This window comes from Ischnura elegans, chromosome X (genome assembly GCF_921293095.1).
Source record: "Ischnura elegans chromosome X, ioIscEleg1.1, whole genome shotgun sequence".
NCBI lineage: Eukaryota > Metazoa > Arthropoda > Insecta > Odonata > Coenagrionidae > Ischnura > Ischnura elegans.
Genome location: NC_060259.1, coordinates 102778772 through 102804465, shown reverse-complemented (window position 1 = coordinate 102804465; position 25694 = coordinate 102778772). Strand labels below are relative to the sequence as shown.

The following is a 25694-nucleotide window of genomic DNA, read 5'->3' as shown; positions in this document are numbered from 1 at the left end:
ATACACGAAGAAAAAGGCTATATTTAATGAAGTTATCAATTAATTTACTCATGTATAAGAAATATATTTGGACATAGAGTTCACAATGACGATTAATTCTAGGTCAAAACGGATGGTCCGTATGCGTATCCATTGCCACTTAGAAAGACACAGCCAAGAACCCATGTCCCTGTAACCCTACGTCCATGTAAGGTTCATGGACGTAGTCATGTCCCTAGTCCTTCCAGTCTTGAAAGGTATAGGTAGGTCATCGGAGGTGGATTTGGAAAATCATTATATTTATTGAAATATTTTAAAATGTTATTATTGGTGTGCTCAGTTATAATTTTTCACGTTGAAACTATGTAAGAAGCTGCTTCAGCATTAGCTGATTAAAAGAAATTCAAATGTAAGAAGGTAATGCCGCCATTTTAATGTCCATAGTGGGCCTAATTATCTCTATGAAAATCTTTTGAATTACGTGTGTTATTCAAGTTAAGCCATTTTATCAGACATTAAATTCATACTTCGCGTTTGTGTAACTGAAATTAATCTAGAATTAATGGCTTGATTTGCAGTATTCTTTATTATTAGCATGGATCAAGCCTACTGGTCATCTACTCTATATCAGAAGTACGAATATCGTCCATTTTAATATTGCTTCTGAAACACAAGCGTTATAAAAGCAGATAAACCAGGTCAAAAATCTGCAAGGACTCTAATTTCTTCATTCTCATATGAAAAAAATCCACAACTTCATTCGTACAGAACGCCAAAGAATGGATCGAAAATAAAGTTACTTCGTCAGTAGCGCCATTTAGCGTTCATTACTCCCTTGGAGACAGCAACAACGATGCTGCCGACGCTAATCATTAGTGTCTGGTAAAGGATATCTGTCAGTATTTTTTTGTGAGATCGGTACATAAACAAAAGGGAATATAAATTCTAAAGCGTTATAAACTGTGTTAATTTTATAGTGTTTTAGTGCTAGAGATGGCTGAATAACTAATAAGTCGAAAGAAAACATATTTGGGTTGTTTCCGCACGATAATATATTGTTATCTCGACTACAAAGATGCCGGGTGCAATCTTGGAAAATTTGAGTGGCAGAAAATTAGCCATCCTTGTGTCGATTTTAATTATTTGTCAGATAGCATGTTTTCTCATCGGTGGACTGATAGGTAATCATACTATTTTATTACCCAAACTTTCAGTTTTTCATTTCTATGATCTTTGGCCTGGCTCATTTGCGCAAAATAAACCTTGGTTTAGTCCATACTTGATACATTTTTCTTGAGTCTTATATTTACAATGCCTTTTGTACGTTTTGGGAAACTCTTTCAGCCCCTACACCAGCAAGTGCAGAGAGTGTCCTTGCTACAAAATGTCTTGATCCTGGAAATAATTCATTGAAGTGGTTTTATACGAGGGGAGCTGGAAGTTGCAACGTAATAAGCTTGACAGGTTTCGAGCCGAACGAGGAGCAAAAACTGGCCAACCAAATTGTTTTTGCATTTCAGGTGAGGCGGCATGTAATCGGTTATTCGATTACCCTTTACCCATATAGCACAAAATATATACGAAATGTCTACAAAATATCTAGAACGTCATCAGCTGATATTTAGAAAATATCTTGTAATGTCTTCTAGGCATTTTGTAGATATCTGAGTGTCCGCTTTTCTGATATCTACCAGATATCTTGAGAAGATATTTTCTGGATATTCATGTTCAAGTTGGACCCACTGGGAAAATTCAGGATAAATGACTCGAATGCAATATGTTTCGGTATAACAAGAGTTTATTATTCAACTGACAGCCTGCTGGAGGAGCAGGTGGTGAGGGTAGGGTGTCGTGAGGGATTCTTCCTGAATATTAGAACCTCTCTGCCTTTCCTTCTTTCTAATTTTCCTCGGATTCCAAATTTTAAGTTTCCCAATCAGCATACAATTTCCTTTTAGATTTCTCAAAGAAGTTGCAATATTATCAGTGAGTATTGATTCAGTGTCTTGCAGTATAGGTCTTGAAGAATTTTTAATGCAAGTTTTTACCAACGTATTAAAACACTTTCTTCAGGGCTATGAATGAAAATTAGTGCATAACAGTGATGCATAAAAGGTTATGTTTGTTACAGTAGTAAAAAAATTAGTTTTAATTAATGAAAAAGAAGAGACTAGAATTTTTATATACCTTCCCACCTCAAACTTCCTCTGCTATTTCAATGAAAGCTCTATGAAATAGTTTCAACTCATCTTCTACATGTTTAATTTCAGTTTTGGTTTATTTACACGTGGTTTAATTTGTTTATTTCTCATTGTTCCTGCATCATAATTATAACATAGTTAAATACAGGTTTTACATGCCCTTCCCGGTATTATCTTGTAATTCTATAACTTTCTCGTTTTAAGAATGATCCATTCCCACTCTTTAAAAATCTCTGAGATACAAAGTAATAATATAGACCATCTTCGTTTCTATGTACATCCAAATCCAATGGGACCAATTTATTCTTTATAGTTTATTTATTCAAGTTATACCATCTATAAAATTCGAAGAATCAAGCGAGATGGAGTGGAATTGATTCATAATGAAACACTGACTTGCAATTGCTCCCCACCCCCACCTACACACTCTCAGAAGAACGCATCCTCGAGGCCCCCTACTAATCCGCACGGCAGCCTACAGGCACAGAAGACGTCTTTCCCCCCCCCCCCCCCTCCTTCCACACCATTCACCGATGGCCCTCGGAAACAAGAAGATAAGAAGACCGCCACATGTATTCAAATGCTTTCATTTCTATGTTCAAAGTTTGTTAACCCTGGAAAAAACCCTTCAATTTCCAACCTTTTTACCTCCTCTGGTTTTTCCACTCTCCCCCCCCCCCCCCCCCCCCCCCCACGCCTTGCACTTCTACCCATTCCAGCCACCTCCTTGAGCACTCTCCACCCCATTTCTCCTCTCAGTTGTACCTTGAAAATGATGTAGTAACATCAAAACTTGAGTCGAATTAAATTTTATTTTTGTGGAAAATTGCAAGTCAGTGTTTCATTATTATGCCATCTATTTCCTCTCCATCTTGAGCATTGAAATAACCATTTGCTAGTTATTCTTTCTGTCATGTTTCAAAAGTTGTCTTCAAAATTTACTTTCTCGGATCCACTCTGTGAAGTATATGATTGAATAATATTTATGAATTCATTTGCATTTCTTATTATCTATATCTATCCATACATATCAACATAACATTAACATACTGTTTAATGTCTTTCATTAGAGAATATTGTTGTTTGAATGATAACCTTTTTTTGAGATTTACTGTATCTGAACTAAATCCATTTATTCATATTTAATTTCAGATACCCCTACCTAGAGATAACACCATATTAGATTACTCCCGGTGGCAGCAAAATCTAATTGGAGTTTTGCAGTTGGATATTAGTTATCATCCAGACACAGAAATGGGTAATCATATTTTGAAATTTCCAGTAAAACATTTTGAGGCGCTTATGTTCAATTGTCTCCCTAGAGTAAGTCATAGGAGAGAGTCGATTTTTGAAGTTAGCGCTACCGTCTCTAGTCATAATTTTTCATGCTGGAAGCTAATGTATTGACAAACATTGATTTTAAACATAATACATATGTCCTCTTACGTGATTTTATCAATTTACTGAAAAGACCTTTTGAGAAATTGTCCTCCATATCTTTTCTGTGTGATACATATGTTTTTGGGAGCCATTTTACTTTTGAAGCCATTATATAGGGCCAAATTCTCTCCTTTAAATAATCATAAAATTTGAGAATATTTACCCCTATTTAGAATTAATTGTATTCTTTATTATAGTTTATTTAACAGGGGTTATTTGAAACATCGTGAATTGGAATTCTCAATTAACTAGTACATACAGCGATAATCGGGACTGAAAAATCTGCATTTATTGGTAAAATCAAATTTTGTAATTTCAGGAATTTTAAATTTAAATCGTAAAAGGTACTGCTGTTCTTTACATTTTCTTCTGTCCTAAAGAAATTATTTTCAATCGATTTGGATGTTATTGGAGAAAAAAATCATCTAAAATATTTTTTGTAAAGATTTATGGCATAAGTTATCATAAAATATGTATGGCATTTTGTGGAACACCCAAGTAAAATAAGTACGACTGTTGCATCATTTGAAACCCGGCGTTATTTTGAAATTTATACGAATAACACCATGGAAGGAGGAGGTGGAGCTCCTTCTTCCATGATAATAGGCTTGGTTATAATGCGGTTGAGTACCCGGAATCTGGCTCTGTCGGGACTGGAGTGATGCTAGGTTTGGGATTTTGCCAGAATCCAGGTATTATGTGCAACAATTATAATTTGAGGGCCTGCATTGTTTTTTAAAAGGGAATTAATTAAGGTGTAAGATTTATTAAATTTTTAAGCAAAGTATGGATAATTGATAATAAATAGGATATTAATTGTTTCTTAAGTTTACAAGCAGTTTATAGAACAGGATATCAAACATTAAATTATATTATTCAAAAAACAAAGTAAATGAAAAATTTTGAATGCATTAAAAATCCCTCGTGATCCATATGTGTGTGAAACACAAAAACTTAGCACTACAGGTTGTTTGAAACTTACAGTTTACCATGTATGATTCAATACTTTCCTGGCAAATTATATGAATAAACTTCTCTCAGTTTTGCTCATGGGCAAGAAAATCTAAGGCAGCCAACGATTCTGGTTCCATCTCTTTACCCATTCTCAAGGCTTCTGGATAGAATAGTAGCCTTGAGAATGGGTATCGAGACAGAGCCTGAAACTTCGGCTACTTTACATTTTCTTACCAATGCGCAAACCCGAGAGAAGTTTATTCTTACAGTTTACCAGTTTCCCTTGTACAAATGGCATATTCTTCCCTCTTTATGGTAGATCATGGGTAGGGAATAGTGGAACCCAACCTTTCTGACCAGTACAAACGATCACTTCACAACTGAAAATAACCCTCAACCAAGCTAGTTAGATAATATTATTTGTACTTTATGCATCTCCCATGCTGGAATAATATTTCTTTCAGTCAATGGAGCTACTTTTTGGGTTGAATCTTGAAGAATGAATCTATTTTGTTCTTTTGTTAATTTCATTTTTCAATTGGCAATAGTCCTCTCAAAGTAAAACTGTTTAGCCATTGCATAATCCATTAAGTATTCTTTCCAATAGAGTTAACTTTCGTGGTGAAGCAAAAAACCCAGTACTTTTCCACAAACTTTTATTTGCATATGACTGGATTCAACAGCTATAGCGTCATTCTCAAGACAAACAGAAGGAGCACTTTCAATGTTAAGGCTTATATATCCGACAAGTAGGGGGGGGGGAGACTAGATGAGGGAGGGTGAAAACATTAAAGTGTAAGAGCTGGGGAGGGAGAGGCGAACAGAAGGTCAGGTGGCGATGAGGGTAATGGGGGGAGGAAGGATTGGTAAGGAAGAAGGCAGATTTTAAAACAGTTGACAAGAAATGAGTACACTTGAATTCAGTCGTGTCATTTAAAAATGTGGTATTAGGTGCAAGAGTGCATTTAGTGATTTCGAGAATTTATAAAACATCCAGTTTAATACTTTTGGCGAATATTGAGAGTTAACTTTGTTTGATATTTTACTTGATGAAATGCTGCTTTATTAATTCAAAACTTGATTAAAACTTTTTAAACAATTCATCATTAAAATTATTGTTTTAAAGGGCATTTAAATACAGATTTACAATTCTCAATCCCGTGGCACTTCTGAAGTACAGTATAAGCCCGGTTTAACGAGTGCTCATAATCCCTTAGAAATTACTCACTAAACCAAGCGCTCGTTTCCGAAGGTATTGAATAAATCCACCGAAGTCTCATAATCGTTGGTATTTTCAGTTTCTCTTTTGTTTCAGTGGTATTTTACAAAGTTAAACAGTTAAAGATTCATTATTAGGCACAATCTAATAGAGTATCAACATCTTTAAATAAAGAAATGGGGGATTTTTAATTTTATAAAATATTTATTCCCCCAGTTTTGGTGGTTTTATTTGTGTTCTTTTATTATTTGATTGCTGAAGAAAGCTGTAAAAAGAACATTACTTGTCAGAATCAATATATTTGGTATCAGGTGGAAGTTTTTGAATGATTTTGCGAATGCATCATGCCGACAATATCAGTTTTGTCGAGTTTTCAAATGTTTAACCGATACCGATATTTAAATGTTCACTGAAATACAGCATGATTTGGTGGTCAAATATATTTCTTCCCATTGGCAATGTAGACAGCTTTCATCGTTAACATCACACAGTTTATGGGCAGCCCTGCAGACCTTTGTGGACAAAACCACTTGAATATTGTAGATTCCATTTGAGGATGTTCCACTAGTCGCAAATATTTTTGGCTGCTAGGTGTTCCTTGTTCGGTCACTGCTGCACCAGTTTCATTTTTGTGCTTTGATATTGTGAGCAGCGTGGAGAACGAGGCACCAAACTGCCTCCCGATATCAGTCTTCAGTCCTGCTACTTTCGCACTTGTCTATAATTTTAATTTTGGTTTTATGGTCCAAAGATTTAGGTTTCCGTGACATGATTCACTCACGCAAACCACCTGACACTACTATGTCCCCGAGACTGAGTAAACTCCACCCCTTACCCGCACCCCAACCCTCCCTCCGTTGCCTTGTGATTCAGTCAATGGGATGGATGATAAAAATATTTTGCTTAATGTACAAAAGTTCCTCCAAAAGAAATAATCCTGGGCAGTTTACTTCCCTACGATAAAAGCACCGCATGGGAATGGAATAGCGAGGAGGCATATGCTACGTCGTAAAATTCAGAGGGTAATATTATTTTTGGTGTAAGACTCTATGTATAGGAACGTTTAACCATTGCCAAGAGATTCAAAGTATCTGGTGTAGGAATCAGCATTTTTTAAATTGTGCTCGCATAGTGCATAGCTCCTGAGGGTAACCCACATCTAAATTAAGCCATTCATTTAAACAAATTTAAGGAATTTTGTGGAATTGCATCACATTTTTGCTGATATGATGTGAAATTTTGAATTTCACCAAATTTTGGAGAGTATGAAGAAGACATAATGAAGATTCACTATGATTGGTCCCTTTGAGGATTTCTGCTATCAGTGCAATAATCTGGTTTTACAAAAATTTTTACAGTTGTTCACTTGGCGGTGCTGAGTTCTCGTTCCCTAACCTATGGTTGATTGTTGTTTTACCATCTTGGTAATATGTAACTGTGATTTTCCTACATGGCAATAGCTGACGATGTCTTGGTCGAACTACATTCCTTTGCATTAATGAAATATCGAAATATATATCACTAGATAGCATGCAGCGACAGGTAACGTTGCTCTAGCTTTCCATTAGTCGAAAGTCAAAGTAAGGGCGCCAATCTAGCTATGGCAATGTTGTGTTTTCTACTTCCATACCTAACATGGGAAAATATGGAGGGGGTTTCACTACAATGTACCAGGCCAAGAGTTGTCTGATGACAGGCAGAAGAGTCTAATTGGAGGTAGGGGGCAAGGTTGCCGGGTAGGAAAGGGAAAAGCCCACATCACATGTAAACAAAAGGTTCTGTGAAGAAAGGAGCTGGAAGGGACGACGAGCGTGAAGGCAGATGTACCCTTGTTTTGGTGATTAAAAGAAAGGGCTTGTATTGGTGGTTCAGGCTTGCTTCGGTACTTTGTATGCATGTGACAACATTGTATGACTAGGTGAGGGCATGAGGTGCATTTTGGGGGCAGTGATTGGCTGCAAACGATGCTGACGCAGGGTTCTCTGCCCCTCCTTTCACGCTGTCATACAACTCTCGCTGGCCAGAGTGTAAGTTTCTGTGCTGAAGACGTAGCGCATTAGCAAAGCGAAACAAAGAGGATGGGGGAATTACCTAGTTCCCTCTCCCACTGTCATCTTCCTCCCATTCCTCTCCCACTGATAACTGGGCCTAGCAAAGGAAGAATGTAAAATGGGAGCATGCAGATCGTATTTAAGGCCGTAAATCACCTTAATGCTTGGACGTCACTGGCTTTAGGTGTTGTAGCTATGACTCTCATCTTGTATTTTTAGTTTAACAAACAGGTAACACAAAATATAATAGTTGAAGCTTTCTCAGTGGTGCGTCGCCATTGAGAATATATCTATTGTAATACCGAGTGTACATAGTGGAATGAACTTTTTGATCTTGCTATATGCAATTTATTTACATGTAAAACATAGGCCGTTTGGCAGTAAAAGGCTATCACTCACTAAAAGTCGATTCTCGTAAAATGCCATACTCACTAAAACTGGCTTCCACTGTACCATTTTGGAATTATGAATGGCACTCCAAGGGTTTGTAATCTTTTCATGTGATGTCATGTGCATCCACTGTCACTGAATGCAAGTTTAGTGCATGTGTAATGTGATGATATTTAACCAGAATTTCTGGTAACTAGATGCAGTTCCTTTTTTAATTTTCAGCCAGGCATACAATTATAACGTTGGATGCCAGATTGGGATACCGCAACCGAGGAGATCCAGATGATGCTTGGAAGCATTACGCATCATCAGTTGAAGAGAGGACCCTAGAGTGCAGCATGGACAAGGTTCAAAATTGCATGCCAAGGCTATTTATGAGATTATTTTTCATGCTATTTTAATTAAGTATTTAATTTTTTGTCATTCGTAAAATGGATTTCAACAATGAATTGGCTTTTCCCTGCTTTGGAAATTGTTTTATTGATCGGCTACCTATAAATAGAAAATCATATGTATGTATTTTACATTAGGCATTATACATGATCACTTATTCCTCAACAGTGGTCTTTTGTGCTAAATCATTTCAGCTTGATTTTTAATTACCTTCCGCTTGCTGGTATTGAATATGTTTATGTTGAAAATACCTATTATTTTAATAATCAGACATGTTACAAATCTGACCACTCTTTCTTTCATCATTACAAAGATTTTTAGTGAACTTAAGATGTGATTTTACTCTTTCTCACCTGTTAATAAAGAGCGTTCCAGATTTTGTTGACTCTATGGCTCTTATGAAGAATTGTTTCCTATGTAGTTCTCCATAAGCCACCTGATGCATTGCTACTAAATCATAGAAGCAGCAAATTTCACTATCCAATGATTTCTTTAGATGCATAAACATACACTACATTACTGAAGGAAATATTTTTTCGATAAAGTAAATATTAAAAGTTAAAAGAAAATATTTTCCATCACTTTCCACTGTTAAGTGTCAAATAAATTTATCCGTGGAGAATAGTTATATTTCATTAACACCATCCTTTATAATCTCGGTTTATGTTATGGCACGTACCTGGTTTGAGCATTCTCCACCAGGTGGTAACTCCGTTGGCTGGAATTACGAATACTGTGGAAATATTTAAATAGTGATTATTTGCTATATGTGATGAATTTTTGAGCTTGATGAATATAGTTTACTATGCTACTTCCAATCAAACATATGTTGTAATGAATCGAGCCAAGGGGTTTTTAAATCTATTTTGAGTGTGACATTATGGTGCAGTGTGTTTCATGGTGGCCTAAGAATTTTGGGGTGGGATGGAGTTTTGGCAACTCAGTTGTCTTTAAGGCCTAAACTGTCAGCTAAATTTGGAACACACTATAGGTATTTTGCCTTTTGACTAATTCATTGTTTTCTTTTCAGAAACGAGAAGGTTATATCTACAACTGCTCTATCATTCCACTGTTTGAGCTTGGATCACTTCATCATGACTACTATTTGTTGGATGTACGTTTACCTGTGGATGATGACTCAAACATGAACCAAGGTCTTGGCCATATTGTGGACGTGTGGCTAGTGGTAAGAACTCTTCTCAGCCTACCCCATTTAAGTGAATGATAGTTAGAAACTTCTAGCCATGCACACATTACTGATCAAGATAGTTCACTTCAGAGTTTATATTTGTAGCCTTATCATTGCTTTCCTAATCATACATGCTAGAGGCTGGCAAGCACTTTCCATAGTACCCCATTTACTCTTGTCATCTTTCCACTATAAGTTTCTAACATCTTAAGAGTGAATGCTGTTACTGCTGTGTGTGCTACACATCTTGTGAAAATTTCTTATCAAGAGAAATTTTGGATCGACAGTGGAGACCAGCAGTGCTCTACTGTAGCAGATTGTGGCTGCTCCATTCTGACATAAAATGCTATTTGGGCACAATATGATGCCCCCTGATTCTATTACAAGTTTTTTTGGCAATCCTTGACCAATTATTTATTTTAATTTTTTTAATTTTCAAACCATGGTCAGCGAAGGTTTTATATTCATATATGCAGGTGCTAATCCCTTTATGATTCCTGGCTGAAGGATCTTATGGAAGATGGCGAAAGAAATGATTGTCTACAAACTGTGAGTTAGCTGGGTCACTGGGGTGGCTGAGTGACATTGAATGTGAATCATCTCATGCAATTAAAGGATTAGTGATTGTACCATTTTCCATTGTTCCACAGTTTAAGGCAGTCCGTGGAGGACAAGAATAACTCCCCAGTTTTTTTTTATTGCTGGCTCTTCTAGTGTATCCATTATTCTTACCATGCTTCTGCATTACCTTATGAGCCCTTACTTTATCTTAAGTTTTTCCCGTGGATCGCAAATTGTTTTTTGCAGTGGCATTTGCATTTAAAGATAAATGTTGTTTATATTTTAAGTGAAGCCCACTTAAAGTGAACCTTCATAACTGAAAAAATATCCATTGTTTGGATTACATTACATTACAAGACATTGCATTGCGACAAAGCAGCTGATTAAGTCGAAAGCCCCAGCTCTGCATTTAGGGAAGAAATTGTTAAAAAAGTACAAACTGATAGCTTCATTGGACTCTTGCAACAATTCTACATAGATGCTCTTGCTAGATGTGCCAAAATTCAAAAAGGACTAATCATTCCAGGTTTTAAGCTATTTTGGTGATCCATCACTCTGGTCTTTAGGGCAATGGCAGGGTTTGTACAATTCGTCATTAGAAGGATAGTGATCTACTCTTAGTCTTAGTCCAGCATGTTCTAGATTACTAATCTTCTGATATTGTCATTTGGCAGTGCTCTTTGTCCTTCATGCTCCAGATAATCGATCTTTTTCTGCATTGTGTACTCAAAAATAGGTAGTTGCAACAGTGCTCTAGGCAACCCAGGCTAACCCAGTTTATACTCATGAATACCTTCTAATTTTCTGATGAGTAAAAGAAATCTATGCAGCCATGTTACTCAGATATGACCTTGAAATGAGAAAGCCAGAGATAACGATTGACATTCTCAGCTACTGGATAGTTATGGGATAAAGAATATCCACAACATATCCAAATTGCTTAGATTCTGACTACACAAAATCAAAACACTGATATAAATAACAATAAATGCTGAGAAATACCTCATGCTAGTTTTCATGAAAAGGGATGGACCGATCTAAAATTTTTTTTGTGTCCAGATCCGGATCGGATCGTTGATTTTCGGAGATGGATTTTCAGATATTTTCCGATCCAAATGCTTTTCAAATTACTGCTTTAAAACGAAGTAATTATTCAAGTTTCTTCTGAATACATTCAATCAAAGGAATGATTTTTAATGGACAATTTTATATTTTTATAGCTCACAATTTAATATTTTAAAATGCTTCAGTGGTGGTGAGTTGGATAGTTTCTTCTTCCACTTCCTCGTGATAGTTTCAAGCCACAATGCACGCACATGGCATTGGTTCTCCATATCTCAATAGGAATGTTTCTACACAATGAAAGACATTTTTATTAGTATATCATTAAATTAAATTGCAACTGCGCAATCTGCAACACAACAGTATTTAAAACAGCATTAACGTCAATTGCGATGAGATGTGGGAGCAACGAGACAACCACTCAGCTAGAGGAAGGGGTGGGCAGCAGAAGCGCGTAAAGTATAGGTGGAGGGCAAGGAGCATGCTTCATCTATCTTTCAAGCAACAAACCTACAAATGAGGGAGCCAAGGATGAGCATTAGGGCGGATCGGAAAAATTGATTTTTTTCCAATCCATCTGGCCCAATGAAAAAAAGTTGTGGGACCGATCAAAAATAAGGCCTGAAAAATATGAGACCTCTAGGTGAACCCCGGACCCTTGCTCAAATGCAATTTTGAGGGGTAGGGTTAAAATTGAAAAAATATAATATTTTATGGTCATTCCCCATAGATTTTGCCGGGTAACTGGACTTTCAGGGCAAAAATTTCGTGCATTTTGACGTATCTGCCACCGTTTAGCCACAAAATGCCTAATTGGAGTGCTCGTCTGCGAAGAATATATTCCAACACCCACGCAGCACCTCGGATACAAGAGCGGCAGGCCGATCCCATCCCCTCCCTGCTCGCTTCTTCCCCTCCCATGCCTTGAATACAGCAAAATTCATACTGTGTGTGTTGCTATGAGGGCGTTCATCTTTGATAATATGAAGCGGAAGATGGTAGAATGTAATAAAGGAAGCATAGTGAGACGACTTGTCCCTTATTATTAACGACGTTGAACAAATCGATGTTACCAACTTTTAGAGAAGCGATGAAATATTTTTAGATCCGAGAACAGGGGAAAGGATCCTACGGTCAATGAAAAGGCCTCTCGAGTGGCTATAAAGGTGTGCGAACTTTGGATATGCGCTTCAATTCTGGTATTGTCCAACAGCTGTGACTTAATGGCTTTTGGGTGAAGGCTGCTCGAGTCCCCTCCCCGCTCGCCTCTCCCACGCCCCAAGTGAACCAATATTTACACCAAGTCCGTCTTTCTTCGTTAGTGTAACTAATATTTAATGTTTAAGCATCGTTTGTGGAGGAACAATCACGAAAAAATTACTCAATTATCTGCTTTCCAATCTGTATTTCTTATATCAGTGTCATTCCTCGTCTTTCGCTGCTGTCAACATAGTTTTGGTGAATTCCTTCACGAATCTCTCGTCCGCATGTATTAAAAAAGGAATATTTAACTTAGAATTTGAACGTTCATCAATTGATTTTTGAATTTCCTGAGCATTAAGGTCAGATATAACTGGATGTACCATGGTCTCTCTTCAATGTATCATCAGCGGGTAGTCTTTTACATCTATATTAAAATCCAGCAATTAAAAAAATCTTGGATTGGTCGCAAAAAGCGTACTTGCAATAATGCAAATTCGGTCCCTAGATTGCCCTCCCAATGTTTATTTTGTAAATCTAAGTCAACTCAGTGCAATTAGCAAATAGACCACTGTAAGGGATGAAATATGATTTGATGATTTCCCAGCGAATGATGTGGGTAAACTCTTCTCGGGATTCAACAAAATTAATCCCTGAGGATGAGCCCCGAGTCGGAGCTTGAAACGTTAGCCATTATGGAAAAATTAACCCGTTGGGAATCCCGAGAAGAGTTTACTCACATAGCAAGGGATGTTGGAATTATCCTTGTAGCAGAGGGATGATGCCTCCTTTTTGGGCGGGTTTCACTTGGTACCATCATATTCAAATCCTTTTTAATTTTGTTACTACTTCTCACTTGGAAAGGAATTGAGAATCTCAGATTTCATAACTTTTGCTAATCCTCCGATGGGGGAGGCAAACCCTTAAAAGTTGGACCCTGTTTCTTCAACTAACACCACACATTCCCCTCTAACCTTGGATTGATAAGTCCTCATGCCTTTTTTCATCAGACAAAAGTATAGTCTTCCATTCCATCAAAATGGAGCCCTTTGATGACACGCTTTGATACCTCTCTTTTCGTAATCACAGTAATTAACATCTTTTTCTGTCTATGTAAGTAATTCTGGTGCACTACCTTGGATGTATCTTACGAAGTTATGACTTTTGCGTCAGCTAAAGTTGCAGGGACGATCACTGCTGTTGCTTGGTTTTTGCGTAGACCTCTATCACAGTTGGCAGACGTATTTTCCCCGCAGAAGTTCTAATTTGAGTTAAAAGTAAGTTGAGTTAGAGATAAAAATAGGCTGATTTCTCGTCAGTTTAATTTTCTTCGGATGAATTGATGAAGAAAATTTTTGATACTATTTTACCCATACAAGAATTGACAATGTCGACTCAACGCATTCAGTTAATATTTCTCACCCTAACGAGCATGTCAGATCTTACTTGAGTGACATTGTTGCCTTAAAAGTGAAGACAGGTGAGCTATGTGATATATGCAGTTGGCATTTCCAGTCCGTATCTTTTTGCTTGATGGTGCTGATGCCCCGCTTATATCTTTGAAAATTATGCTGCTGGGATAATTTTGAATTTTGGTATAGTCTTGTAATATCTTAATAAACTTTGTGTCAATCAATTAGAGCTGAAGGAACCTAAATGCTCTCATAAATGCATCGGGTTTGGTTTCATTTGTTTTTGAATCTTGTTCACGCCATCCAATTGCGGAAAGCAATCGAAACATCTTCAGGTCCAGAGGCATGGGCTGATGGAGGGCAGAGGGTGGCTTTTTGAAATCTGTGACGTTGTTACTGTTGAAGAGGTTATTATCCTCTGGTGCTGAGATTCCCTCAATGGTGGCTTGGGAAGAGTCGCACTATGTGCCTGTCTTATTTTGCCTTAAAATTTTCCACGGCTAAAATTTTGCAGCATAATCGCTTTTAAACAAGATGTTTCATGAGTAGGACAAGCATCGCAGTGCAATGGTGCATGCGATTAGAGGATTGGAACTCTTTCCTCTCCCTCTTAGGGGACGCTGCATTTACTTAAGCATCTATTTAAAATTTCGGATCTAGATCTGATGGCCTCAGCAAATTTGGATCCGAAGTATCTGATGAAGGGCAATATCTGCGGGTATTTGGATCTGAGGCATCCGATCCGACCCTCACTACATATAACTAATGCAATTTCAGTCTAATGCTGAGAGAAAGTGGAGTTGGAGCTGATTGTGGCTGGATGATTGGCCTGTCATGTCTTTGTCTCTAATTTGGTCCAAAAAATTAAATTGGCCACTCGTATTTAAAATATATGCCAGAGAATTTTCACTAATAAGCCTAACCAATTGTATCTTTCCAGGTAATCAATCAAAATGGAGGGTTTACAAAAGTATGGGTATCTATGAAAACAGTATTTTTTCCTATCATAGTAGCTATTATGATATGGTTCTGGAATCGAGTGTCACAGCTTCCCAGATCTCCTGCTCTTCTGGAATACATGCTAATGGCTCTTGGTGGTTCTCTTACATTTCTTAATAGTAAGTAATGGAATTTTAAGGTAATTTTATTTAAAATATCGTTTAGAAACCAGCCGTGTATAAACTCAATTTTATGTAAGTCATAACATATTTACCATTATCAGAGGCATGCAAAAAGTGGGATTATTTCATGGCCAAAATTAGTGTTATTTTATTGAAAAGTGGTGTTTTTTTATCCTGATATAGGTGTTATTTTAACAACAACAAAATGGATGTGAAATTAGTTCCATTCTTGTATTAGGCCAACATATTCCTCTGCGTTCTGCGACCATTGACAAGGGTAAATTTAAGCAGAAAAACTTCTGAATTATAGACTGAATGCAGGCTATGCAATTTTCAAGTAAAATGCATGGACAAAGTAATACATGAAGTTAGTCTGCCCCTAAGTTTAATGAAGCAATAAATTTGAAGAGGAATGAATCCTGTCGTTTGATACAGAGTAATTGCAGCATTCGTGAATTTTGAACATTATTAATGGAAACCTAATGTTTTGTATGCATTATGAAACAGGTCTGTGTGTGAAAAATATAAAACTTTCATTATCCATGTGGCATTGTGGCATACCTTTTCAGGGTCACCTGCAAGTGCAAATTAAATGCAAAAATTCGATGGAGGAAAAGCCATGTGCTATGACCAGAATTTGAGCCCTGATATCCTGAATTTATGCCAGGTGTTCTATCACTTGAACTGCTGAGGCATCTTTGGCTGATTTTTTATATTAAAAATATAATGAAAATAATAATAATAACAAATAAATAAGTAAAAACTTAGCTATTCACAACAAAGAAATTATATATGCAGCTTTGGAATCACAAAATTTAAATGAACCTTCAGTATATTTATTTAACCATCTTCTAATGTTTGGATTGTCCACCATCAAACAGAATGTTTGCTACAATGAAGGCCTCTGATGTGTCTTCTGAAAATGCATAAGAGGCATTTTTCTTTGATGTTGTGAGAGGCAGTTTTGATCTATCTCTCGAAATGTGATTGGTCCAGCTGTCTTTCCACGCCTGTGAGGCAATATTGAAAAAAATTGCAAGTAATGTTTTGTCATCAACACTGTACGTCCATGCTACCGAAATTGTGTTGTGCATTGTTTTGTGCTTCTTTTGCCAACTTCAGCATAATAAGTTTGTTGAATGTGATGCAACGGGATGAAATCATTGTGCCCATGACTTAAGCGATGGTAAGCTGCTTTAATCACACAGTGTTTCCAGTCTTTCCCGGGATAAAAACAGGAGCAATGTTAGTGGTGATAATTTGAACAATGTAGTTGGAAATAGGCATTGTGGACATAACCAAGCTACAAATGCATTGTTTTTAACTTGAAATTTCTATTTTGTGGACATTATAGTCAACATGAAGGGGTGTGTATTTTAAGTAGTCATCCAATGATTCTTTTAGAGACTATAAGAAAAAGATGTGGAATTTTGGAGCTCAGGAGTGTTTCATTGAAAGAGAAAGTAACTCTCCTGTACTCTAGCCATTTCATTTTCTAATTATAATGCCTTGGTTATTGAGAGGAATATTAGTTAGTTGTCATGCTTGTTCAATGCTGCGAATGAACACAAAATCATGGGGTAGTTATGTAGTTATTTCCATGTGAAGACCAATATCCCAATTGGGTTTTTTGAACGAAGGATTGGTTCAATTTTACTTTCCTTGGGTTACATTTTTATATGATGTAAGTAATAAAGAAACTGGTTTCCAGGTTCATGAACTTTGCGTGGGAGGTAATTCACATCCTTTGAGGAGTTGACTTTGTATCATGTGGGAGCAAAACCTATAAAAAAAATAGCATGTTTTAAGTCCTGACAATAATTCCAGCATTTTATTTTGTGTATTTTGACTTGAATATGTACTTTATGATCAAGAATTTACTCAATGAAATGTCTTTGCATTATTTTCAGTGCCATTGGAATATCTCACTCTGACATTTGATATGCCTTACATGCTACTCTTGGGTGATATTCGCCAGGGGATCTTTTATGCCTCTCTTCTTTCATTCTGGCTTGTTTTTGCTGGAGAGCATCTTATGGTGAGTTAAGGTTTATCAGTGGCGTAGCCAGGAATTTCGTTCGGGGGGGGGGGGGGGCAAAACCAGGGAGGAATTTTTTTTTTTAAACAGGTTACTAAGTAATGGGTTTTAAACTAATTTTAACACTTTTCATAATCGAAAAAACATCATTTGCTAAAGAAAAATCTTTAAAATTCATGATTTTTCAATATTTTATTTTATGAAAGACAAAAATTGTGTTTCTGTATATCAGGGGGAGGTCCGGACTCCGGACCCCCCCCCCCCCTGGCTACGCCACTGAGGTTTATGGACATACAATTAAAACGTCTCTTCTAGCTGGTTTTTGGCAGGTTCAATAGATTTTTCAATGTTCATACATGTGAGCAATGGCGTAGCCAGGAATTTTGTTCGGGGAGAGTCCAAACCCAGGGGGGAAATTTTTGAAAAACAGGGTGCTAAGTTGAGGGTGTTCAACTAATTTTAACACTTTTCACGATTGAAAAAACTTCCTTTTTCAAAATCTTTTGTAAATTCATGATTTTTCAATATTTGGTTTTCTTTTGTGATGCAAAAAGAGTGTGCTTTTTTATTTTGGGGGGTCTGGACCCCCCCCCTCGCTACATCACTGCATGTGAGCAGGGCATTCTTCCAGTACAATTAATTATTTTGGAAAAATTGCTTCCATTTTTTCATTAAAATTCAGTTTTATGTTGATTTTGGTATTCATATGGTAAATTTCACGAAATACAATTGAATTTTAAGCCTAGGTGAAATATGTAGTGTATGTGTGTACTTTAATGGTTGATAGTAGTCATGTTGAATGGTTAAGTAATTGTCCTTTGACATTGGCATATGGATGGTTGTTGTTATTTGTGCAATACTTATTGGAATTTTGTTCTCTTTTCATGTTTTGCTTCCTGGAAAATTAGATTCAGGTATGTACAATTAATGGTGTTAATTAATATTATTATTGTTATAATTATATTAATAACAATATTACACATTGTAATTGATATAAATTCATGGCTATGGGTGGTTAGATATTAGCTTCCTGTAGTTGCCTTTTTCTTTTAATTTTGAGTGCATAGTAATTAAATAGAGCAATTATTTGTTATTGTGAGTGTTATAATGAATGATTTGTTTGTTGGGAAACTGCTGAATATTTCTCAAGTTATGTTGAAGTATTGCTCCTTTTTACAAATGTTTTAATTGACTTCTCTCTGGCTTAAAATATCATCTCATCTTAAGAAGTAGCCATTTGTTTAGAGCTGTAGAAATTGTTTTTATAATCAATGTGCAGGATCCCTAAAGTTCTCAAATTCCTGATGTATCATACCTTTACAAAACGAGGGACTGGAATTTGGCTTTGTGAATTTTTCTTTAACTCGCAAGGCTTTTTTCCTTGTAATATATCTCATGAGAGCCTCTTTTAGTGTATCTGTAAGTATACCTGTGTCAGGCTTAACAGGGTTGAATTTATCCGTCATGTAGATTGAAATGAATACACTGCCATTCGAGATACACAATTTTTAATGCATTACCTGGGTTTCATCACGGCTTAGCATCATCTGGTGTGCTACCTGTTGATGCCGCACTGTGCTCAAACCTAGGCTATGTAGTAAAAGTAGAAATGGATCGGTTCAGGTACCCGGTTCTGCTGGTTCTTGGCCCGTGGAACCGGTATTGAGAACTGATCGCTTTAAGTCGGTACTTTGGAACCGGCTCAGAACGGTTGCAAGGATTTGAATTTGGCACTCAAAGCCAAAATGGTCTGTAGGGTATTAAAGGCCAAAAAGTGGAAAAAAATTAAAAAATGCATATATTACTTTCTGATTGCATGGCGTCCATGGTTTTTTCTTTTGAGAGTTGCTGGCTAGCACATGCATTTAAGGGTTTGTCAGTGTGTGGCTCTCGCCAGCATTGGCCGTGGCTACGGAAATGTTACACTTTCAAATGAGCTGACTTTTCACGTCCACGGCACGGTGACGTTCTTTCAACTTACCATTGACGCAGCCATTGGTCTCTATGGATGTGTTCAAACGAGTCGAATCGTGCTGTTGACAGCATGGCACCCATTTCAGTCTGGCCTGGATGATGGCCTCTATGGCGTGAAATACACTCAATACAACAAGGAGACCACTTACTGATGGAACGACTATTTGCTGGCCGCTGTTCACGTGAAATTCAGGCCGCTGGGCCTTCTCATCTCAAATCAGGCAGATTTTGAATTACATAATAATAAACAAATGGGACTTGTTTAAACAATAAAAATAAATAATTATATAATTAATCAAATAATTACTAAAAGGGCCCCCTTTTATTCCCTTTAAAATTTCTCATTGGCTAATTTAAATCATTTGCTATCAGCTAAAAATTAAAAGAGGTAGTACATATTTTTATACTTTTGTTTTAAGGCATGTTTTCGACCAAATACACTCCTCTCATACTCTAATATTGCATACCTTTGAGGGGAAAAATGAAGATTCATTCCACATAGTATGCATAATGGATAAAAAGTTCATATCTGAATGATTGGTAGCATCCATTGACTAAATGCAAGTTCAATCTTGTGTACTTCCATAGCGTCAAATGTGTGCAAACGCCCTATGCTACTAACTAGAAACGGTGGATGAAAGGCAATTTGCGCAGACTATTTTTCAATGGCACTTCACGTAAGTCTTGTAATTTGAGCCACCTGGAACACTTTGATGGACCATGTGGATGCATAAATGAGACACTAATGTCATTCTTTTCTAAACACACTGCAGTGATTTAAGCAATCCAGCTGATTTTTTGGAAACTCCTGATGAAGTCATTCATGGTGAGATCTTGAATACTGTATGTATTTTACTTTATACCTTAATTTGATGAGACGATCAAGAAGACGCCTTGTGCCATGCCGTGAACGATGGCTGGCAGAAAATCATTTCGTGTGAAAGTGGTCTTATGATTGAATCATGTAGATATGCAGTAATTCTTCGACATACAAGCAAGATACGTTCCGAGAACTTGTTCGTAAATTGATAAACCAATGCAAGGCATCGAAAATTGTTGTTATCCTGCAGAATGCAAAAGTGCATTACACTTTTGCGTTAGCTCACGGCCGCTCAAGTTTATCCATGGTGTCGCCGTACCGGCGTGTTGAGCAGTTTATTGTTGAGGTTATAAGAACTGTGACAGTGAAGCACGCGAATAAGTTGTCTATTAATGTAACAATTTAAGCAACATCACAGAATGCAGAATATATTTTGAACTGACTCACAAGTTACAACGAATTAACGGATGATGTCGTCAGATGTTGGGGGAGTTTCCCTATTGATCCTGAGGCGATGCAGTGTATAAACTGTGCTCCAAGCATGTTCTGCGCAGCCGTTCGAAATCAACATCGACCACTACTGTTTTCATTGAACGCCTGCTCAGTGCTGCAGGCAACATTTCTGCCCAAAAAAGAATAGATTAGACCCAGACAGGGTAAAAATGTTGAATTTGTCTAATCATAACCTGGAGAAAGATCCAGTGCCTGACTGTTGTAATGTGACGTATTGGTCGATCATGCATTCTTTAACAACGTGTTATTTAAAATTTTTTGGTTGGCTAATAAAATTATGGAGAGAATCTTATGTTTTTTTTACAGAACTTTCCTGCTAATTTACATCTTTAGTGAAATTATTTTCATTCACTTCTTGTGGTTACTCATTTAAATTTGCCATTAATTCAGATACATAGTAAGAGTTCATCCTTGGAAAAGTGTATCAAGAACTGAAAAAATTTAAGAGCCGACTCATCCTTAGTTAAAAGTTTTGTAACTGGAATTGCAGTGCTTTTATTTCTATCCCCTTGTCACATCATTGATATGTGTTATTCAAATGCTAGGTGAAGTAATGATAACAAGTGTCATTATTTTGTTATGAAATTATTTTATAATAGCATCATTTTTTTAAATAATTTCCTCATGTAATAGTAATTTTTGTCTCGTGAAACAAACTTTTGTACCCCTGAGTTATCAAATTGTACTTCTGGAATCAGAAAAACTAGTTCCTGTTGCATCCCAATTTTTAGATTTACCACTCAGTGATATTGTGTGTGTCTGTTATTAAAGTACACTCAATTATTTTATTTGCATATTTCCATTCTTTCCTTTCTCCTTTCCATTCTAAATTTCCAAAGCTAGAGACACTTCTTTATGATCGCTAATCCTTTTAGGTACTAATTGGATCAGTTATCATCTTCATCTTTGTGTTCATTGAACGTGTCCTATTAATTGCCTGTTTTTGGGATTTTTTAAATATCTTCTCTACTTGTAGTTTTATATGTTGAGTCTCCTAATAACCATCAAAACCGGTTGATCTTCCCTAATGGTTTAATTAAGCCTACATGTGGGGTATGAAGTGCTTCATTTTTATGAAGAACTTTTTACCTATTTAATTTTTTGTGTGTCTATTGGTTGATTGTTCCTTTTTGTCGAATAGTAGTTTACACTATATTCTCTGATCTTTACAGGATGATGCAGAACATAGTACTTTGAAATCGTATTGGAAAAATTTAAGTGCTGTAGCTGTGGGCTGCCTTTCATTATTCATATTTGATATTTGTGAGCGTGGAGTTCAGCTGAGGAATCCATTTTACTCCATATGGGTCACATCAGTTGGAACAAACCTCGCTGTATCCTTTCAAAGTGTACCTTAAATTTTTCCGTTAATGTCTTTCTCTGAGTCTTTGTACTAAATCGTCTATGGAGTGACGGCCATGTCCAAACTGTCCGTATGGAGTTGCATTTTTCAAAAATATTACCTCAACCAGCTGCATGAGAAATGATAAGAGGGCCAATTTGTTTTACATGTTTTCTCTGTGAATAACATATAATTTTACAACTGCGGAATTCAATAGTCTCCTCATCACTGTTTTGTGCAGTCTAGCATGCCTGAAAAAAGATCATAGATAGGGCTTTTTAACTACTCGAATTCATGTATATGTGCATTCATTCTCAACACTAAAGACTTAACAATTTGGCTGTTCAATTGCCACAGTTGCCAAGCATTGCAAAGAATGTGACCTGGGCCTCTCCTCTTAACTGTGTCAAAATGCATCTGGGGAAATATAGCGGTGAGTGTTTCCAGTGAAATGGCATCAAGGGGCAGGGAGAGAAGTCAGGAGAGGGGAGAAAACTTTGATCAGTCGATTTGGTTGCGAGCCTACTCCATTAGCTCTTTCCTGTACTTTTCCTCCTCTCTGTAGAGGTGATATCTGGAGACTCTCAACTCTGTTCTCTTTGTAGGATGGAAGAGGAAAAAGCTCATCTTGTTTGAGATGTCGTGTCATGCTCTTGTTTTTTGCTCAAAATGCAGGTGTGGCATTTCCTTAATAAAACTTCAGCTCACCTTTATAATCCTTGCTGCTGTATCAGCTGTAATATACTTCCTGTTCTTATCTTATATGATTCGAAAAGTATTTTGCAATATCAGTGCCAAGAGGAATATTTTACCTAGTATGTCAAGCTTGAGGCGTTTGCACTATGAAGGTGTCATTTATCGATTTAAGTTTTTGATGCTGGCTACATTGTTGTGTGCTGCCATGACTGTCATTGGATTTATTCTTGGCCAGGTATGTGTGTGCTGATTATGAATTGATCTTTAAGTATGATAAGGAGAGCGAAAAGCATTTGAATGGTGTATTTTTTCCTCACAATTTATTGAAATGCATTTGTCCACCAGTTTTGACATGCATGCCATCATCAAAGGTACCCTGACATACTCACTGTGGTGAGTCTTATACTCGCTCTTGCTCATTATAAAGTCCTACTTGAGTACCAAAGCATTAGATGTTAATATTAGCTTGAATTTTTCTTTAAAAATTCTGCATTGCACTTTTGCCTTGGATATTTCTCCCTATAAATGAGAAATGTGATTAAAACCAAAGAAATTTTATGCATTAAATCTAGGTTAACTAGGTGTAAATACTGACTTGTATTCACCATGAGTAAAAAACAGTATACTCAAATGCTCTTTAATGTGTTACATTTTATTGTCATGCGAAAAAATATTGTTTAAGAATTTTTTTGCTGTCATCTAATGATGAAACTTGGATCTGGGGGAGGTAAAAAGCTGCATCGCTCATAGTATTTTTGCATAATTGGCCCACGGTCCTTTTAGAAGTCTGTTTTTAAAACCATTCCAGGTAATTTATTTATGGGGTCCATACATTAGTTAGCAGGTTATAAATTTAGGCATTTTTAAAAGTTTATAGTTAAGCATTTTTTTATTTTTCATACTTTTCTATTATTGTTTTTTATTATAATATGTATTTTATGTATACAATGACTCCTTTTTTCTGATCTCTGCTGATTTAAAGCAGCTTCAATTTCTCTTTACTTCCTATCCACGAATATGCAATGTGTTGTAGTAGAGTTTACAAATAAATGATATATTTTCGTTCCAATGGAAGAGAACTCCCAGTGCACGCATCAAATTAGGGCATGTGCATGAACTTTCCTAGGGCGTTGGTGACACGAAAGCTTGAAACCAGAACCGACGTATACTGTATTAGCCAGAGAAACTACTACTGATGATGGAGCTTTCAAGGTTGCGGCTGCCGAGCGCATTTGGCCGTCATCTATAGATGATACTCGGATCTGGTTGGATGCGGCACGTTGTCTATAGATGATGCTTGGTCTCAAAGTGCTAAGCAGTTGCCTCTTTGAAACTGTGTGTGTATAATGTTGATGACTTTTATCCTGCAACTATTTTATTTGATGTCTTTTCATAGGTATCTGAAGGACATTGGAAATGGGATGAAGATATTCAGTTGGAGTACACTTCTGCATTTTTTACTGGAGTATATGGAATGTGGAATATTTATATTTTTGCTTTGCTTGTCCTATATGCTCCATCTCACAAACAGTGGCCATCTGAATCAGGTAAATTATCAATTATCAAGGAAATAATTTTGTTGCTATTTTTAATTAATGCAAATTCTATTCCATTTTTCCTATGCTTCTACTGTTCACATTAAATGTGGATTAATTGTGGTCATTGGGGAAAGATTATTGCTATCATATGCCCTGGAAATGTCAATTCCACCTCATTGTACTGCATGTTTTATGATTTACATGGGAAGAAATGCTCAAACAACACTGTGCCATCAAATTTTGGGCAAAACTCAGCTTAACATTTTCCGATCCATATGCAATGGTTGAAGGGAGGAAGCTTATGGGGTTTGAAATCTTCAGGGGTTTAAGTTTTGAGGTATTTGAAGATGTTTCAGGATGGCTGAGAATATGATAGTGAATGAATTACAATCTGGACGTCCTTTGTCTACCAAAAGTGAAGAAAAATGTTTTGAATACATATCAAGGATTGTGTGATACTTCAAAACTCTCAAAAACATCCTCCTTAGATCATAGGGTAGATGAGACCATTTTTGAACAACAATGCTTGATTTGCTTCAGTGCATTTCAATTCAATCCTAAGATGTGTTTTTTCATCATCAATAAATTGGTAGACTGGAGAAGGTAACGGATAGGTAATGTCATTTGTGCCATGAGGCAAGGGTGGGTTGGGTGGAGAGGGGGATTGGGTTGGTGTGGTGGCCAGAGTGTTGGCTTCCCACCCCGTGGGCTGCGGTTCAGAGATTTCCTGATCACTGCTTGAGTGTTGTGTGGAGGACATGGCAAGCGCAACAATCGGTCTGTCTGATGGGATATAAAGCCATGGTCCCCTTAGCGCTTTTCGTTAAGAGAAGGCTAATGCTGGCACTGGGTTTCTCTCCACCCTTCCTTACCTACCCTTCACTTATAGCGCAAATGACCGTAGCTGTCGGTCGCATCCTCCAAATACCATACAACCATAGGGTGGAGAGATAGCCTTTTGAAATGTCAGTGACCTGTGTAAAAAGTACCTGGTCGGAAAACCTAGACATCTTCCTGATTTTTTGGTTTTTGGTGTACAATTTCATTTTGCCATTATTTTTTCTGGGTTGGCACAGACCTGGAAAACTAGAAAAAAACTGGAAAAGTCCGGGAATTTTTGTATGCTACCTGGAAGTTTTCTTAATTTTTACATTACCATGATTTAAATGGCAATTTCTTGAATGTTGAAACTGGGGTATAAATGATTTACTATGATTCCAAATCAGGTATAAATAATTGTATGTATCTTCCCATTAAATTGTAAGGCATGTTAGTTAAACTGTGTAGCTGTATATCTTATGACTGATTGAGAATTGTTTCTAGGCCACTCTGGACACCACTGTGCAGTGTTAGTTCAGTGGTGTGACATTGATAGTGGTAAATTGGACTGCTTGATGTATTTTTGCTGATACATTGAGATTGTAGAATGGAAAAAATTGATGAAATATCATTTCAACATTTTTAGAACTATGTAATACTTGAAGGAAGGTAATGAATTAAATTATAAATCTGTTATTTCATGGTATCACAAGCCTTGAAGGAATAAAACAAAATCATGCATGTGATGTATAGTTTGGCTGTAAGAAAACTACGGGTGGTAT

At 36.7% G+C, this 25694-nt stretch overlaps 1 protein-coding gene across 1 annotated transcript in view; it reads left to right on the top strand.

Moving 5' to 3' along the window:
* Nucleotides 1–827: 827 nt before the first annotated feature.
* LOC124170901 (protein wntless) overlaps nt 828–25694 on the top strand; it is a 30992-nt gene continuing 6125 nt past the window's right edge. Inside the window, exons 1-11 of the mRNA XM_046549948.1 lie at nt 828–1160; nt 1324–1499; nt 3333–3438; nt 8457–8581; nt 9658–9813; nt 14992–15169; nt 17083–17210; nt 18119–18124; nt 21690–21851; nt 22563–22790; nt 23952–24102. Coding sequence (XP_046405904.1) covers nt 1055–1160; nt 1324–1499; nt 3333–3438; nt 8457–8581; nt 9658–9813; nt 14992–15169; nt 17083–17210; nt 18119–18124; nt 21690–21851; nt 22563–22790; nt 23952–24102 — 1522 coding nt within the window. The 5' untranslated portion in view covers nt 828–1054. The remainder of the gene's footprint in view (nt 1161–1323; nt 1500–3332; nt 3439–8456; nt 8582–9657; nt 9814–14991; nt 15170–17082; nt 17211–18118; nt 18125–21689; nt 21852–22562; nt 22791–23951; nt 24103–25694) is intronic.